At 31.2% G+C, this 15,418-nt stretch overlaps 1 protein-coding gene across 10 annotated transcripts in view; it reads left to right on the plus strand.

The window, feature by feature from the left end:
* ADGRL3 (adhesion G protein-coupled receptor L3) overlaps positions 1–15,418 on the plus strand; it is an 822,802-nt gene that overhangs the window by 407,975 nt on the left and 399,409 nt on the right. For all 10 annotated transcript variants that reach the window (XM_074344099.1, XM_074344100.1, XM_045504712.2 and 7 more), the window contains one exon: positions 6,443–6,552. In XM_074344099.1, the coding sequence (XP_074200200.1) occupies positions 6,443–6,552 (110 nt within the window). The remainder of the gene's footprint in view (positions 1–6,442; positions 6,553–15,418) is intronic.

Genomic DNA, 15,418 nt, shown 5'->3' on the forward strand with positions numbered 1-15,418 from the left:
AGGGTGACCACCTCACGAGACACAGTATTAATATCTTTTTGCTTAAGTCCTTGTGGTAGGCTGAATGATGACCCCCCACAATGATATTGACATTGTTATCCGCATAACCTGTGAGTTCTACTTTATATGGCCAAGGTAACTTTACATATGTGACAATGTTAAGGCTCTTGAGATGGGCACATTATCCTGGATTATAGAGGTGGGCCTTAAGTGTAATCACAAGGGTCCTTTTAAGAGGGAGGCAAGAAGGTCAAAGAAGGAAATGTCACATTAGAATCAGGATGGAAAAAGGTGATGTGGGGCCACAAGCTAAGGAATGAGGACACAGCCTCTATAAAATGAGAAAAAAAAAAAAGGCAAGAAGACATTTTCTCCAGAGCTTCCATGTGAAATCTACCCTGCCAACACCTTGGTCTTAGCCCTAAAAGACATGTTACGGACTTCTGCCTCCAAACCTATAAGAGAAAAGATTTGCATTGTTTTAAGCCACTAAATTTGTGGTAATTTGTTCCAGAAGCAACAAGAAAATTAATGTAGTATCCTGGTTTCTGTGGTCCTCCTCATTCTTCATCTCGGTTATGTTTTCACTTGCTTGTGTCAAATCATATTTTTCTAATATGAAGAGTGTTTGTAAAATTACATATAAAAGAATATAGAAAATGAAAGACATGAGGCTAGAGAATTACCTTATGAATTATGGAACTTGGTTTACATGCATTGTCACAATGTGTTCTGTAAGATCCTACAGTATTTTTAGTTTACAATTTAGAATCAATTTTCTCAAAAATAAAAACACCAAATTAGGGCCTTATAACTTTCGTTCCTCTTCTTAAATTGCCACTTAACTTGTATATGGACAGCACTGGCTTTGGCACATTCCTTTGTGAATGCTAGGTATATAATGACAATATAAGAATTACAGAAATTTTTTAATGTTTATGATGATCGATTTCTTTTTCTCTGAGTATTTAGTTCTTTTATTATTTGGGATCTGGATGATTCCTTTATGACGTATATATTCATATTCTACCATGAGATCCTTATCTTTTACAGGCTTCTAAATTCAAAATGAATGACATATTAGCAGTACTCAGAGTGACAGGCAGTGGAACATACAGAAAGTACAGTCTTGAGGAAAAGGAGTTATGTTTAGTGACAGTGAACAAAATACTGTTGTTATTACAAATGAATATACATTTTTTATATTGCTCCATTCCATTCCTGAGAATTAAAAACTCCTAGTTACCCTGATTAACCATTTTCAGATTTTAAACATTAATGTATTGTGATGATGGTGCCTTTTTTTTGCATAAAACATTTTCCTCTTACAACATAATGCCTTATTATACGATTCAAAGACTGTTTTCCCATATTTTAGATAATGTGAATTCATTAAGTATACTAAGTATAATATGTTTCTTCATCACACATGCTTTTGTATAAATGTCATCTGATAAGTACTAATGTAAATTCATATGACTAATTTTGCTAACAAAAAGACTCACAAAACTACCTTTTTTAAACACAATCATATCTTGTTATTCCAGTGATTTTAAATGGAGTTTTATGTATTTACACGGCTGAAGCAGTAATTGAGAAGTTTCTGAACATTCCCAGGATTTTTTTTTTTTGTACACACTGATTTTAGAGTGTAATAAAAATATGTAATTGGGTTTATTAATGGAGAACACTATGGATTACACTCCTAGCATATAAATATAACAATGTTTTATTTAAATTATTTTAATGGTACCATTTTAGATTACTAGAACAATGGAACCAACCAACACAATCCTTACATGTCTAGTATGTAAGAATGTTTTAAAATATAGTTATGTTTAAGATTCATTTTTGAATGCTTCATCTACAAATACATTGTAACCAAACAGGAGATAATGGGCTGATAATTTTTATATGGATAATGGAAGTTAAAACAAACATCACTTTATTAAATTTAGCAGAAAAGAGGCTGATTATTTTATATATAATGAGAACTTACTCAATAGTTGATGAAACCATAGCAATATCATTTTTATTATATGTTACAGTATGTTGTAGCAAATGGAGGAACTTTTTTGCCCCAGAGGTGACTTTTTCATTATCATACTTAACTAATTTTGTTCTTATACTGCTATGAACCATATTGGAATGAATAAGTTAGCAGCAAATGATTCTGTATCTGATTACTAATCCTGTGATGATGTGTATCTTCCCTGGCAGTCATCATAAGACATATTTTAAGTTAAACAATATTGCTTTAAAATTAATGCCAGTAACCAATAGCATTCAACATATTAAATGACATTTATTAAATAAAGTTGATCAGTAGATGGCAACTACACTTAAATTGGAGCTTGTATGTGGGTTTAATTAAAATGACATGTTTTTGGTTTTGTTTTTTTTTCTTTCAGAAGTCTATATAAAAATAAATATTCAGTTATCCTATTACTCCCTCTACCTTATGTTCAGAAATTTATCTTTCTGATGGCTGCATGCTATTCAAATTGAGAAGGCCTGGTTATGTAATGATAATTTAAATTCAGAGCTTCCTTGGAATGCTTGATTCACAGTACATCTGAATGAATTTTGGGCCATTTAGATGTATCAGATCATAGTACTTCTAAGAACCTGTAAGAGTGAATTAAATTAGTTTCCCAGAGTGACCATGAAATGCATGACTCACTGTCTCACAAGACATTGGGATCGTCAATTTCAGGTCCCTGTTCTGGAGTCCAGTGACTATTATTTGATTACTGAGAGCCTGAAAAGTTACTTAACATCACCACACCTGTTCCCTCCTCTGTAAAGTTGGGAGTAGTACCAGTCATTTCAAAAAAAAAATAAAAGTGACAAGTGGATATATGTGAACATGTTTGATAAAGTTTAAATAGTTACTATAAAACTCAAACATTTACTATCCCAGGTAAAATACTTCGCATACAACTAATTTACTTGGCTTACTTTTATTTTATTTTTTTTTAATGTGAATCTGTTTTTACCTCTTCCTACTCTGAACCCAAAGAATTTATGTGCTTTTCTGTGTGTCATTTCTTCTAGTTGTGGGTTTCTCTCAGAAGACTTAGTCTATCTGGAATGAAGTGTTATTAACCCATCTCCCAAACAAATAACTAATGTTGATATTAATAAGGATAACTACAGCAACAAATAGTATACGATATAGTATAACTTGTGCACTTATATGATACTTTACAATTGTTCATTGCATTTTTATAAGCACATCAACTTTGTGAGGTAGTAAAATAACTGGTATCCATGTTATATGTGTAAGAATTGAGTCTCCAAGAGATTTCTTTGAGAATTCTATCTGGTATTTGTTAGTGTCACCTGCTTTATTTATCAAATGCTTTATTTAAAAATTGTCCGTTCTTGGGGTAGAAAATTGTTATTGCATAAAATTTCTAATGAAAAAATATTGAAACTTTTATCAAAAGTTTAAGCCTTAACACTTTTATAAGAGTGTGGTATTTTCTCTGTGACTGTTAGTGGACTAGGATGCATTTGACCGTATTATTGCAGCATTTTCTCATCCTTTATTGTGGTTTTAAGAATATCTTTAATATCAGGGATACTGAGAATTATTTTTTAATTTATATTTAAATTAAAAGTAAATACAAAGAAAATCTGAGTTTAAAGCACATGAGAACATTTAATTATTTTATTTCACTTTTATCATCAATAATATTTTAGAATGAAATTACTTTTAACAACTTTTATATAGCAAAGTATTCTTACTGGTATCAGTTGATCAATAATCTTTAATCTAATATAAAGTTAATTTAATTTTGACTCATAGAGCCTGAAATCATAAAAAAAGAAAGGACAGACTTTTAAATTCCTGTTTTGAAATGTAGCTGGTCTTTAAATAATCAGTATTACATCTTATACAGAAATAATATTCCAGAGGTTTTCTGCCTTTCTCCTTTTGGTTTTTAAGGATTTTAACTTATAAAAAGCATTTGGTATAGAAATAGTAATAGAATATAAATTATTTTAAAAAGTAAATGTTGTAAAGCATTGTTGTTTTCTATAGAATAATGATGACAATGACTGCAATCTATTCCTGGTATAGCATGTTTTGGTTTCTGTACCTCTCACAAACACTATCTCATAAATTAGAAGACTTTCTTGATTCTTCTTTGGTTAACATTAAGTAAGATATTTGGGACTCAGAATGATGTCTAATGTCTATAACAAATGGTTACGTGTCTGAATTTTCTTACATATACATAATTAGTATTTTTGTAAATTATATATAATATGTAAAGTGGTGAGTGCACATATTTAAATAATTAGATGGATAAATGGATGTGTGTAACGTCCTTATTGTATTTTTAAATCTGATTTATACAAATATAACTATTTGAAATTCTTTTTGATTCATATTTGAATAACTATAAATTTTAACTTTCATGCCCTACTCATAAAAGACTAGTAATTTGATTTGTTGATAACAGTGTTTAAATAATAAAAAACTTGTATTATATATGAAAATTACAAGAAGAGATACAGATTTTATATTAATTTCATTATTATTAGAACTGTAGTAATTAGAAAAAAAGTTGGTAATAGGGAATTAAAACAATAGGCCAAGAGAGAAAACATTATATATATATATACTATATTATGTATATGTGTATTTATTTCAAACTTACATAATTTAATGACTGGAGATCAGCAATAATGGTATATTTACAGAATATTCAAATATCAAATGTTACCATGTATACTTTCATTCTCCATCATTTCTACTTCAAATGAATTCCTGGTAATAGCTGATTGTTTTTGTAACAATTATAGGCTTAATTGAGTTTGTATAGCTGCTCATTGTATAAAATCCTGAGATAGACTTATGAGTTTATGTTTTCAAAGTATGATGTGAAAATTGTATTTCTTTAACTGCAGAAAAATATGTCATAACTTGAGACAGCTTCTTCAAGTGGCTTTTCTATGTGATAGGAAAGTACTGCTATTTTTTGTTTAGTTTGAATACACTAAAATATCAAGCCACCTATTTCCAATGCATGTGTGAGGACAGCCACATTTACATTAATATTATTACACAGTTGTCTGATAATCATTCTTAGACACTTAAGTTTATGGAAGAGAACCTTAGAATGTGTTGATACTCAGGATTAGTTGTTATGCTAAATTACCTGATGAGTATGGAATAGTGGCTTTTATTAATCTTTCACTAATAACATAGGATATATTTTTCAGTTTAAGACATTCACTTATGAATCAATTTTTATTTAGGGTCTAAATAAAATCCTTATTAATCCTGACAAATGGTAGCCTTGAGTAAATACAAAACATTTTTACTCTTAATCAAAATGAGTTCTGCCCTAAATACTCCTTATCCAGCAAGTATTCTAGCAAGGATTCAGAGGTATAGGTCATACTACAGGAAGAAGCACCTATTTAAGAAAGTAGCAGAAAAATCTAGCCTGAGATACTGTATTTCTGAAATGAATAAACAACATAAAACAGGACAGCTAGAGTATCTTATTCTGTACACTTAGTGCCAGAATTTTAGGTGGGAAAAACCATTGTTTTTTCCACAGAAATGCCTACTTATTGATAAATTATTGAGACTAGAAAATTTCTGAGTAAACTGAGGCTACTGTGAACTTGCATATCTTTTTCAGAGTAAGAATCAATTTCATTGTATGTATATTTATCCATGAGTATATTTGGATAACCCAGATCTGTTTAGCCCAATTACCACAAAAGATGTCCAGTGTATGTTTCTATTTCAATAGTGATGTCTGATTATTCTCTTTGGAGATTTTAAGTTATCTTAAAATACAGGATATTGGCATTTATGAATAGCAATCTGTAAGGTTAGTGTCGATATTTGGCTGAATATAAGAATCAGTTTTTAGAAATGGTTTTACTTATGAGGTTAGTTATTATTAATTTATATAGATTAAATTTTAGATATATTTTAATATTTAAATATTAACCATTTATTGACTTTATTTTTTAGGTTTGGCTAAAAGTTTTCAACACTATATGTTCACTGCCTTTAAAATAAATGGCATGATATTCAGTGAATTTATTTTACTACTGCCTAATAAAACTCTGTGGTTATATTTTCTAAATTTTTTTTTTTTAACACTAGGAGTCTTTCCTACCAAAAATTCTGTCTTCACATGGCAGTATCCTTCAGTTAATGTTGCTTAAGAGTATTTAACTTCTAACTCAAAATCACGCTGTGTTCAATCAAATATTAAATTAGTTTAATATTAGTTTAATGTCTAATTTTAAAAAATGTAGTATAGATTTTTCCTTAATAAGTCTGAACCCTAAATTGACCAAAATCTTATTTAAATCTGTGAAATAGGAACTAGAAGTAGTATTGATGTTAATGATGATTTAACAGTGCACAAGCTTATTATTTTTTCTTTTCTTTTGACTTCAGGTGCAATAACAGAACCCAGTGTGCCGTGGTGGCAGGTCCTGATGTTTTTCCAGACCCATGTCCGGGAACCTATAAATACCTTGAAGTGCAGTATGAATGTGTCCCTTACAGTATGTATATTCCTGTCATTTTATTGTAAAAAGGAAAAAATATTAAGCTTTGTTTTGCATGCATTGACAAAATTTCTATGAAAACATATAAATCACATAAATTTTATGAAGAAAACTGACTAATTTTAATTGTTCAGGATCACAAAACTCTCCCCACTATTGAAAGAATTAGATGTTGCCTACATGATCCTGCAGCATTTAATTTTGAGTATACATTTCTGTACATCAGTATCTATTCTAAGACTTTTCTTAATGCAAGAATATAAAATATTTAGAAAAGGGATGAAAGAGTGATATGTCAATACTGCATCCTTCCAGGTCCATGCAAACAGAAGTGAAAGTGAATAATATACTTGTATATATAGTAGTATAGAATTTGATAAATTTTGAATTTGATAGAAGCAATTATATCTAAGCTTTCTGGGCTGCCAGCATTTTGAGAATCAGAAATATATTCATCCAGAGGGAGCAGACTGGAAAGAAAATACAAGGATTACGTGAACTAAAGCACTCTTTAGAATGTGTATGTTTTACAGCTTTAAGAAATGTGTCTTTGCAACCTTTATGTCAGAGATGGTATAAGGCAACAACTTCTTTTTTTCTTAAGGAATAATGAAGAATCAAACAATCAAAACTGAAACTTGTTTTCTGATTTTTTTTTTTATCCAAAGATAGAATCAGCATCTCAAAAATATTTTTCATGTGACTAGCTAATTATTCATGGGGTACCTTAGTGAAGATCACTCAGGAAATCCTGTATTCTCGTATTAGATATGCGGCTCATCCAAGAGGTAGAAAACTCCTGGGGTCACAAACAAATCCCAGGTTCCAACTTGCTTTAACATCTGAGATGAAGCAAAGTATCTAGGGATCAGCAAGTTTACTGTGCCAAGAGGTAATTCTAGGCTTGCCTCAGTTCTGTTTATTTTAAAAGCATCACATTGCTCATGAGCTCTAAGTGTGCATACTTCAATAATAGAGAGAAATTTGGCCAGCAAGAAATGAATTGAAATTTAAAATAATGAAAGCAATTAAGAGAAAATTTCATTTTTCCTTCATTTACAGTGTGATTGATAAGAGAAAGTTTATCTAGTGAAGTTTTATAGCTAATTTTCTTTGTTGTGAAAAAGCAGAAGTGTTTAGGTTTCACTGAAGCCTCAGTTGAAGTTTTGTTTCTTATATTTTCATCTCTAGGGACCTTTCTATGAAAACACAAAGCTAAATGACCATTTATCATTTACTAGCAGTATTTTAAAGAAATAAAATTTGTAGTCCATTTTGGAACTGTGGCAGTTATACATGGATTATATAATAAGATCTGAAATACATAGAATAGCTATATCCAAAGACAATTTATTAAAGTATAAAATAAGGCATGCCTCATTTTTAAAGACAGTTTTAAGAAACTTGCAGTCATATTCCTGAAACGTGAAAGCTGAAGTAGGTTTGTCAAATTATAGGTTTTTTTCACAATTTTTTTCAAATTAAAGAATTTTACATTTTCTTCAATTTTCTGTATTTCTTCAGCAATCCTTTGAAGATAACTACTCTAATATACTGTGCCAAACTCATTCTGAAAAATCATCTTCTTAAATCATTTCAATATAAGTAAGAACTTGCTCATACACTTTTGCATAAAAGGATTATGGTTTACCACAGATTTCTTTTCTATCTTATGTATTTTTAGAGATAGGTGATTTGAATTCCTAAATATCCTATAATTTATAGGTTTCTGGTAATCCTGAAAATGTACTGATTGCCTTAGAAGTATGTTCACATTCTATTTAAGTACTTATCTCATTGTTTCATTAAATAAGAATTATAAAATCAGGTGCAACCACTTGCTAGTTTATATACTGGTTTAATTTATATTTTATAGTATGATTGTTTTAATTTAAATTATCTTCAGTATGTTTCAGTTAAAAGTATAATGCATAACTGGGAATTCATTTTGTAAATTTAACATGATTTTAAAAGAAAATAATTCAAAAAAGTATAAACTATAAAATAAACTACAGTGACTCATTTGCAAGGTAGACTGGTTTAGTAGGAAAATGATCAGAGATCAGGAGGCCTGGGTTTAGAATATGATCTGATTACTTAATAAAAATGTGGATCCTTTAGCTCAGGTAAGCTATTAACACTTTCTGGATATCACCTTAAAGACTTTCCTTGATCTATGAAGTACAGCAGTCCCCTGTTATCTGTGGTTTCACTTTCCTTGGTTTCAGTTACCCGTGGTCAACCACAGTCTGAAAATATTAAATGGAAAATTACAGAAAAAGAAGAATTCATAAGTTTTAAATCATGTGCCATTCTGAGTAGCATGATGAAATCTCCTACTGTTCCACCCCAAAAATGAATCATCCCCGTGTCCGGCATATCTACTTAATGTGTGGCCCACCAGTTAGTCACTTGGTAGCCTTCTGGATTATCACTTTGACTGTCATGCTCTCACAGTGCTTGTGTTCAAGTAACCCATATTTTACTTAGTAATGGTCCCAACTGGCAAGACGAATGATGCTGGCAATTCAGATGATTTCTTAATGTGCCTAATTTATAAATTAAACTTTATCATAGGTATGTATGTATAGGAAGAAAAACAGTATATATAGGGTTCGGTATTATCCGCAGTTTCAGACCTCCACTGGGGAACTTAGAACATATCCTCGTTGGATAAAGGGGGCACTGCTATAAGTCCTGATTTAAACAACAGTAAGCTGTTTTTTTTCTCTCCAGCATAAAAAATACCAATTTTTTTCCCAACGCTGAGAAGATTCGCTTTATTAAAGTAACAGTCATGTATCAATCCTTACTATATGTCATTTACTACATGGGTTATATGTATACACACGTTAGTGTATTTAGTTCTTACAGTAACCCCCCTGTTAGGTATGAGTATCACCATTTTACTGAACAGGAAACTGAAACTCAATAGGATAAGAAATGTCTCATGTTAAATGTGGAATAGCTAGAAAATGGCAGAGCCAAGAGCTGAGTCTGTCTGTAATACCTGTTCTTAAGGACCCAGCTGTAGTCCCCCCCACAGATTTTTCACTTTATATTTTCATGAGTTATTCAGTGCTGTTCAATATTTAACTTTTATCGGTACAGTAATGGCATGTGGTGAAAGCAAGTGCTTCAAGAGCTCAGACCCTTTTTTTTAGTTCTTTTGCTATTTACTTTTAAGCAGTTTGTATTTCTTTCTTAAAGCAGCTGAATCACTACAAAATTTTATTTTCCCAAACACCTAATGAAGCTTTATGGCAAAGACTAATTTGTGCTATAAAAATACCACCCACAATTTAGAATGAGGCTCTTATCTGAATAGTAACTTAAAAAGTTGTTTAAATTACCTGTGTTATAAGAGAAAATCCCTGTACTTAATTAATATGCTTGTTAAAAGTCCCTATTGTATTATTATATTAGTAAAAGGCAAACTTCATATTTAGGGTTCAGTATTAACATTTGAAAATGTTCTAACTGAATAACTGAATAAACAATCAACCAAATAAATAATGTTAGATTCTGTTCATTATACATTTCAGTAATATCCATTTTCATTTTGAGTTGAAGATGACAAACTGCAGTATACATGGTGATATAGGTAGTATTTTTTAATCTTTTCTTCTTAATATTGACATTTGTAAAATATTGATGTTTTCTTTATACATGCTCTATGTATGTGTATATGTATCTATGGTAATATTGATTTTTAAGGTGATACTTTTTTTGGACAATATAGAAAAAGTAAAAATATATAGAAAAACACATTGATATTAATGACATATAAGCATATTAGAGGTAATAGAGAAAACAATTCAGCAAAGTTTACTGTATCATACAAGAGAAGGAAAGTTAAAAACAACTAAGATATGATTGCACAGGGTTTTAGGAGTCCATAAATAGATACGTCATTGAGCAGTGATAGTTTTAGAAGAACCTTAACCAGAATCAACCAGATGATATGACTTGTTTTTAAAAGATGCCAGTAGGAAAGAAAATAAGGAAAATTAGTAATTGTAAACAATTTAGTGAGGCCACTAAATTTTTCTTGTATTCAGTTTTTTGACTGTCTTGTACTTAGCTTTTTCCAAATCACTAAAGTTGTATTTAATCTTTTCTTCCTGCTGTCTGTATTTTCTTGTTTAGGTTCGCGGATACCCTGTTTGTGAGCAAATTTGAAACAGATGAATCAATACTTTTCTCTGTTCCTGTCACACTTTAGTTCCAGTGTGACTTTTATAGCCTATGTGTTTTATTTTGAGGTTTGATTTTTTTCCCCCTTAGTGATATTTCCTCCCCAGGAGATGACCCAAATATTCAAGAGGTTAAACCTCAGCATTTAAAATGCCACATTTTTGCTCTCAGTGTCTTCCTTCTTCTCATCCCACCCCATCACTTCTAGCCTGATTTAGGATGGAAATTGTGGCTTCTTTATGTAGAGCTTCCTTCTTTTAGCCAGCTTACAGGGCTGACTTGTGTTAGGGACAAAACAATAAAACAACTAACCACCTACATAGTGTTTCTGAGCAAAAAATCTTTACTTTATATCCTGCTGACAGTTTGTCTTTCTTCCAAGGTATACAATTTCATGCACATTACCCTCAAAAAGTGCTTGTCTTCTCTCACGATCCAGCTTTTCCATCAGGTCTTTGTTTCTTCTTTTCAAAAATACAAAGCACATACTACTTATTCTAGCAATCTTCTCTCCTGATAGCTTTTTTTAGTAAATGGATGGGGGGACCACATAATTGGAGAGCTACGATAGAAATGAGTGATTAAATCAGTGTTACGTTATAGCACTTGCAGACTTTCCTCACCATTCGCATTAGCCATCTGAAGATACGTATGTGATTATCTTTATAGAAAGGCATACAAAATGAGTATTATTAGAAATTAGTATTTATAATTAATTATATAATCTGTTATTTAATCTTTTTTACTATGAGAAAAATATACTTTCTTTTAGCACTTAAAATGAACTAAAGTCTTTAAAATTTAATTATAAAGAAATAAAATTTGAATAACTAAATATTCAAATGAGTACATGCATTAATATTTGCATACTTTGGTTCCTTATATATAAATAATTACACATTCTAAAACTCATGGTGCTGAAATTAACACATATTTAACTTTTGAAGTATCACAGAATGCCAAGATACAATTTGATTCCCAGTGCCTCAGTGCCTTTCCCAGTTTCTCATAGGAGACATTCAGTGACTATGTATTGAATGAGTGAAAAAAAAAGAAATTTAGTCAAAATTTAATTCTCAGAAACTGTCATGGTCATTCCTAGAATGATAAACAAAAACTTTTGTCTACAAATAAGACCTTATTAATTCAAAGGAAAGATCTATGGTAAAAATATGATTATATGAATTTAGTTTATTCAGATTGCTTGATGATTGTGATTCTATTCCCCAGTAATGCTATTAGCAACCAGTTTGTCTCTTACATTATTCTTCCATATACCTCCATGTAATATATCAAGTATTATCCCTCTATAAGAGGAATGTCAGTTATCTGAATTCTCTTTTTTAGAATGATACTTATAATAAGAATAACAAAATTATTCCTTTATTTGCTCCTTTTTTGTCACCACAGTTTCTCTCTTTCTCTCTTATAATTTCTTTTTACTTGATGGTGTCTTGCACCTAACATGTAATTCATAAATCTTTTGCACATGAATCAGTGATTACTTAATAGGTAATTTAAAGTTGCTTGTATTCCCCAAATAGGACATATTCATAAAAATTGCTAGTATCAGTTTGGAAAACAGGAAGCATAGGTGGACTACATATTTTCCTAGAAATCCTTATCCTAAGTTCTCTCATACCTTTGTCTAGCTGCTTCATTTGTTATGGAAATTATTCTCAACTAGATTATATCATTTGCTTTCAAGACTCCTGCCTTTTATCTTCCTTCCATTACTGAACATCTGTTGCAGACCCAGCATTATGCTAAAGGTTAGGTTTCTAGAAAGCTAAGACAAAGATTCGGCCCTAGAGGAATTTAGTCAAATGAGGCTCAAAGTCCCCAAAGTTACAGAGTTGCTAGTTCAGCAAAGCAGTTGAGAACATCATGTTAACATGCCCATCCCATAGTGGCTGCTGTGTGTGTGGAGTGTGGGGGGATATATCTTCATGGAAGGTTTTCTAGAGGAGATGACCCTTGAGCTGAGTCTTAAAGAATGAGTTGACTTTAGTGAGCAAGGCAATCATTTTTGGCAGATGGGACAATGGAAGATAGGAAACTGTTACTGTGACTATAAAACCAAAACAGTTTGGTGTTTGCATGAAGTACACAACACAAAAGAAATAAGAGATGAACCAATAGGTGGGCAGGGTAGAAGTCATGACTTCTCTGTACACTGTGATTCTTCTAATACCTAATACCCATCACTGTGTGAAGCACAAAGATAATAAACTGTTTTTGAATGTAGTTAACTAATGTATTAATAAGAAATACTTGTGTACAAATCTGCAAAAACCAATTTAGACTAATTTAAGTTGAAGAAAGAAGCCTTTTGAGGGGGTAGGGGTTGGGAGGAATATAAAATAGTAGGTCCAGAATCAGAAGATAAAAAGATGTAAGCCAGGTCTGAAGAAAAATAAGATCCAGTGACCTAGAGAGCAAGGGGTAGTGGAAAGTCTCTTAAGGATTCCATGTTCGGATGAATCAGTTCCAAAAATGGTCTGTCTAAATCTAATTCCTGTAATGATTCAGGCTAGGACATCAGGATTGCATGAAATTCAGTATCAAGGTATTATTTCCAAGGAAAGACAATGGGGCTGGCAGAGAGCCTACTATATATGATTAGGAAGAATCAGATCCCTCAGTAGGCTTTAGAGGAAAGACTGCAGGTTAGTGGTCGTGTGCCAGATTCATCCTGCAGAGGGTTTCCTTAGGCCTCTCAAACACTGAAAAGTCAGATTTAACATAAAGTCTTCTGGAGAATAACTGGACCTGTATTTCCTTCGGCAACAATAGACAACAGCTGAGTAAGTGCTGCCCCTTTTAAATAGGGTCTGTTCATTCCTGTTTCCTGGTACTTACTGTATTGTCATCATTATAAATCTTTCAAAATATCTTCTGGCTTCTGAAGATACTTATATTTGCAACTGTTGTTCTAGGGTTTGGATCTAATCAATACTAATAGGTGTAAAAGCACTCTAAATTGTCACTATATTTTTTAACTTTGAAAATATATAGTATCAAGTTCTTGCACCAACAATACTATTAACAGAAGTTTATCAGTGCCTGTTATGGGTCAGTTACTGTGTTAATTACTGAAGAAAAGTAGGTTTTGGCCCTATGGATCTGGTGGGGGTAAAGCAAGTGATAAATACATGAACCAAGACATATAATCATCAATGATAGAATGCAAGAAGAAAATAAACACGATTGTACAATCGAAAACAATAAAAGGGCCAGCTTATATGAGTGTGATAAAAGACTGCTCTCAAGAGAGGATATTTGGACCTAAAGAACGAGAATGAGACAGTCAGGCAAAGAGCCTGGGAAAGCTTTCAAAGCAGAGAGATCATCATCTCCAAAGAACCTGAGATTGGGAAAAGTTTGGCCTGTCCTAATACCTGATAGAAAGTCAGCATAACTGATGGGGAAGAGTGACTTTGAGAGATATGACCCAGCAATTATTGCTTTAAGACTGCTAATAATGAAGCAGACATTTCTTTCAAGTTTCTAGGATTTATTAAGAATCAAAATATGTTTGCAGAATGAAATTGAATAAACTGATATTTCCTTTAAAATATATATTGTTGAAAATATTACAGTCTACAGTAACATAAAGTAAACTTAATCAAATAAACCAAGTATCAAATGGCATCAACAGCTAGATTGGATTTTTATACATTTATAATGGTTTAATAATATTTAAATGTACACATTGATGCTGATTGTAAGGGAACAGGATGAGTTGAGAGTATTAAAAAGTTAATTGGATTGCCAGAGTTTGGAAAATATTTGATTTAGGAAGTAAAATGATATTATAGACAGAAATAAAATTTGAGGGATTAGCTTATCCGTACTCACTTGCTTTATTTAAAATAGTAAGCTTATAGAGCTAATGCACTTAAACTTAATTCAAAGGAATTTTTATAAGACCCTCAAATTGAATAATGTAAACAACATGGGATTTAAAGATGCGTGGAATATAACTTTTTTTTTATAGTATACTGCATAAAGGAAGATAAGTAGTGAAAACATTTGAAGGTGAGGTTTTTTCCGATGTGTTTATTACTAAAATGATCTTATAGCAAAAATCTTGATGTATGAGATCAATAGATTTAATTTTCAAGATAAAATTTTCCTAAATTCTTGTAAAATCAATTAAAATATTATGAAAGAGAATTGTTAATTTTCTTGTATTCCAATCATTAGTCTTACAAAACTAGAAAAAAATAACCAGTATACTTCATTCAAATATTTAAATTTTAACTTAATAGTACCTCATTAAAATGAGTAGTTAGTAAAGGATAAAATCTATGTAAGTTTTAATGTTTCTGGTTTATTTTTGAGGCATTTCTCAAATGGTAGGAGATCACAATTCCTGTGAATGCTGTAAAAATTTTTAATTGCTTGAAAATTTTCACAACTCTCCTACAAAACACAAATTCTTCTAAACAATGAAATACTTATATGGTAGATTCAGTAGTGGTCCCTCAAAGAAATCCATATCCTAATCCCCAGAACCTGTGGAATATGCTAAATAGCAAAGAGACTGTTGATTTGATTAAATTAAGGATCTTGTGCTGGGGAGATGATCCTGGATTATCCATGGGGACCCAGTCTAATCACCAGTGTCATTATAAAATGAAGCAAAATGGTTAATGTTGGA

This window comes from Camelus bactrianus, chromosome 2 (assembly GCF_048773025.1).
Source record: "Camelus bactrianus isolate YW-2024 breed Bactrian camel chromosome 2, ASM4877302v1, whole genome shotgun sequence".
NCBI classification, from domain to species: Eukaryota; Metazoa; Chordata; class Mammalia; order Artiodactyla; family Camelidae; genus Camelus; species Camelus bactrianus.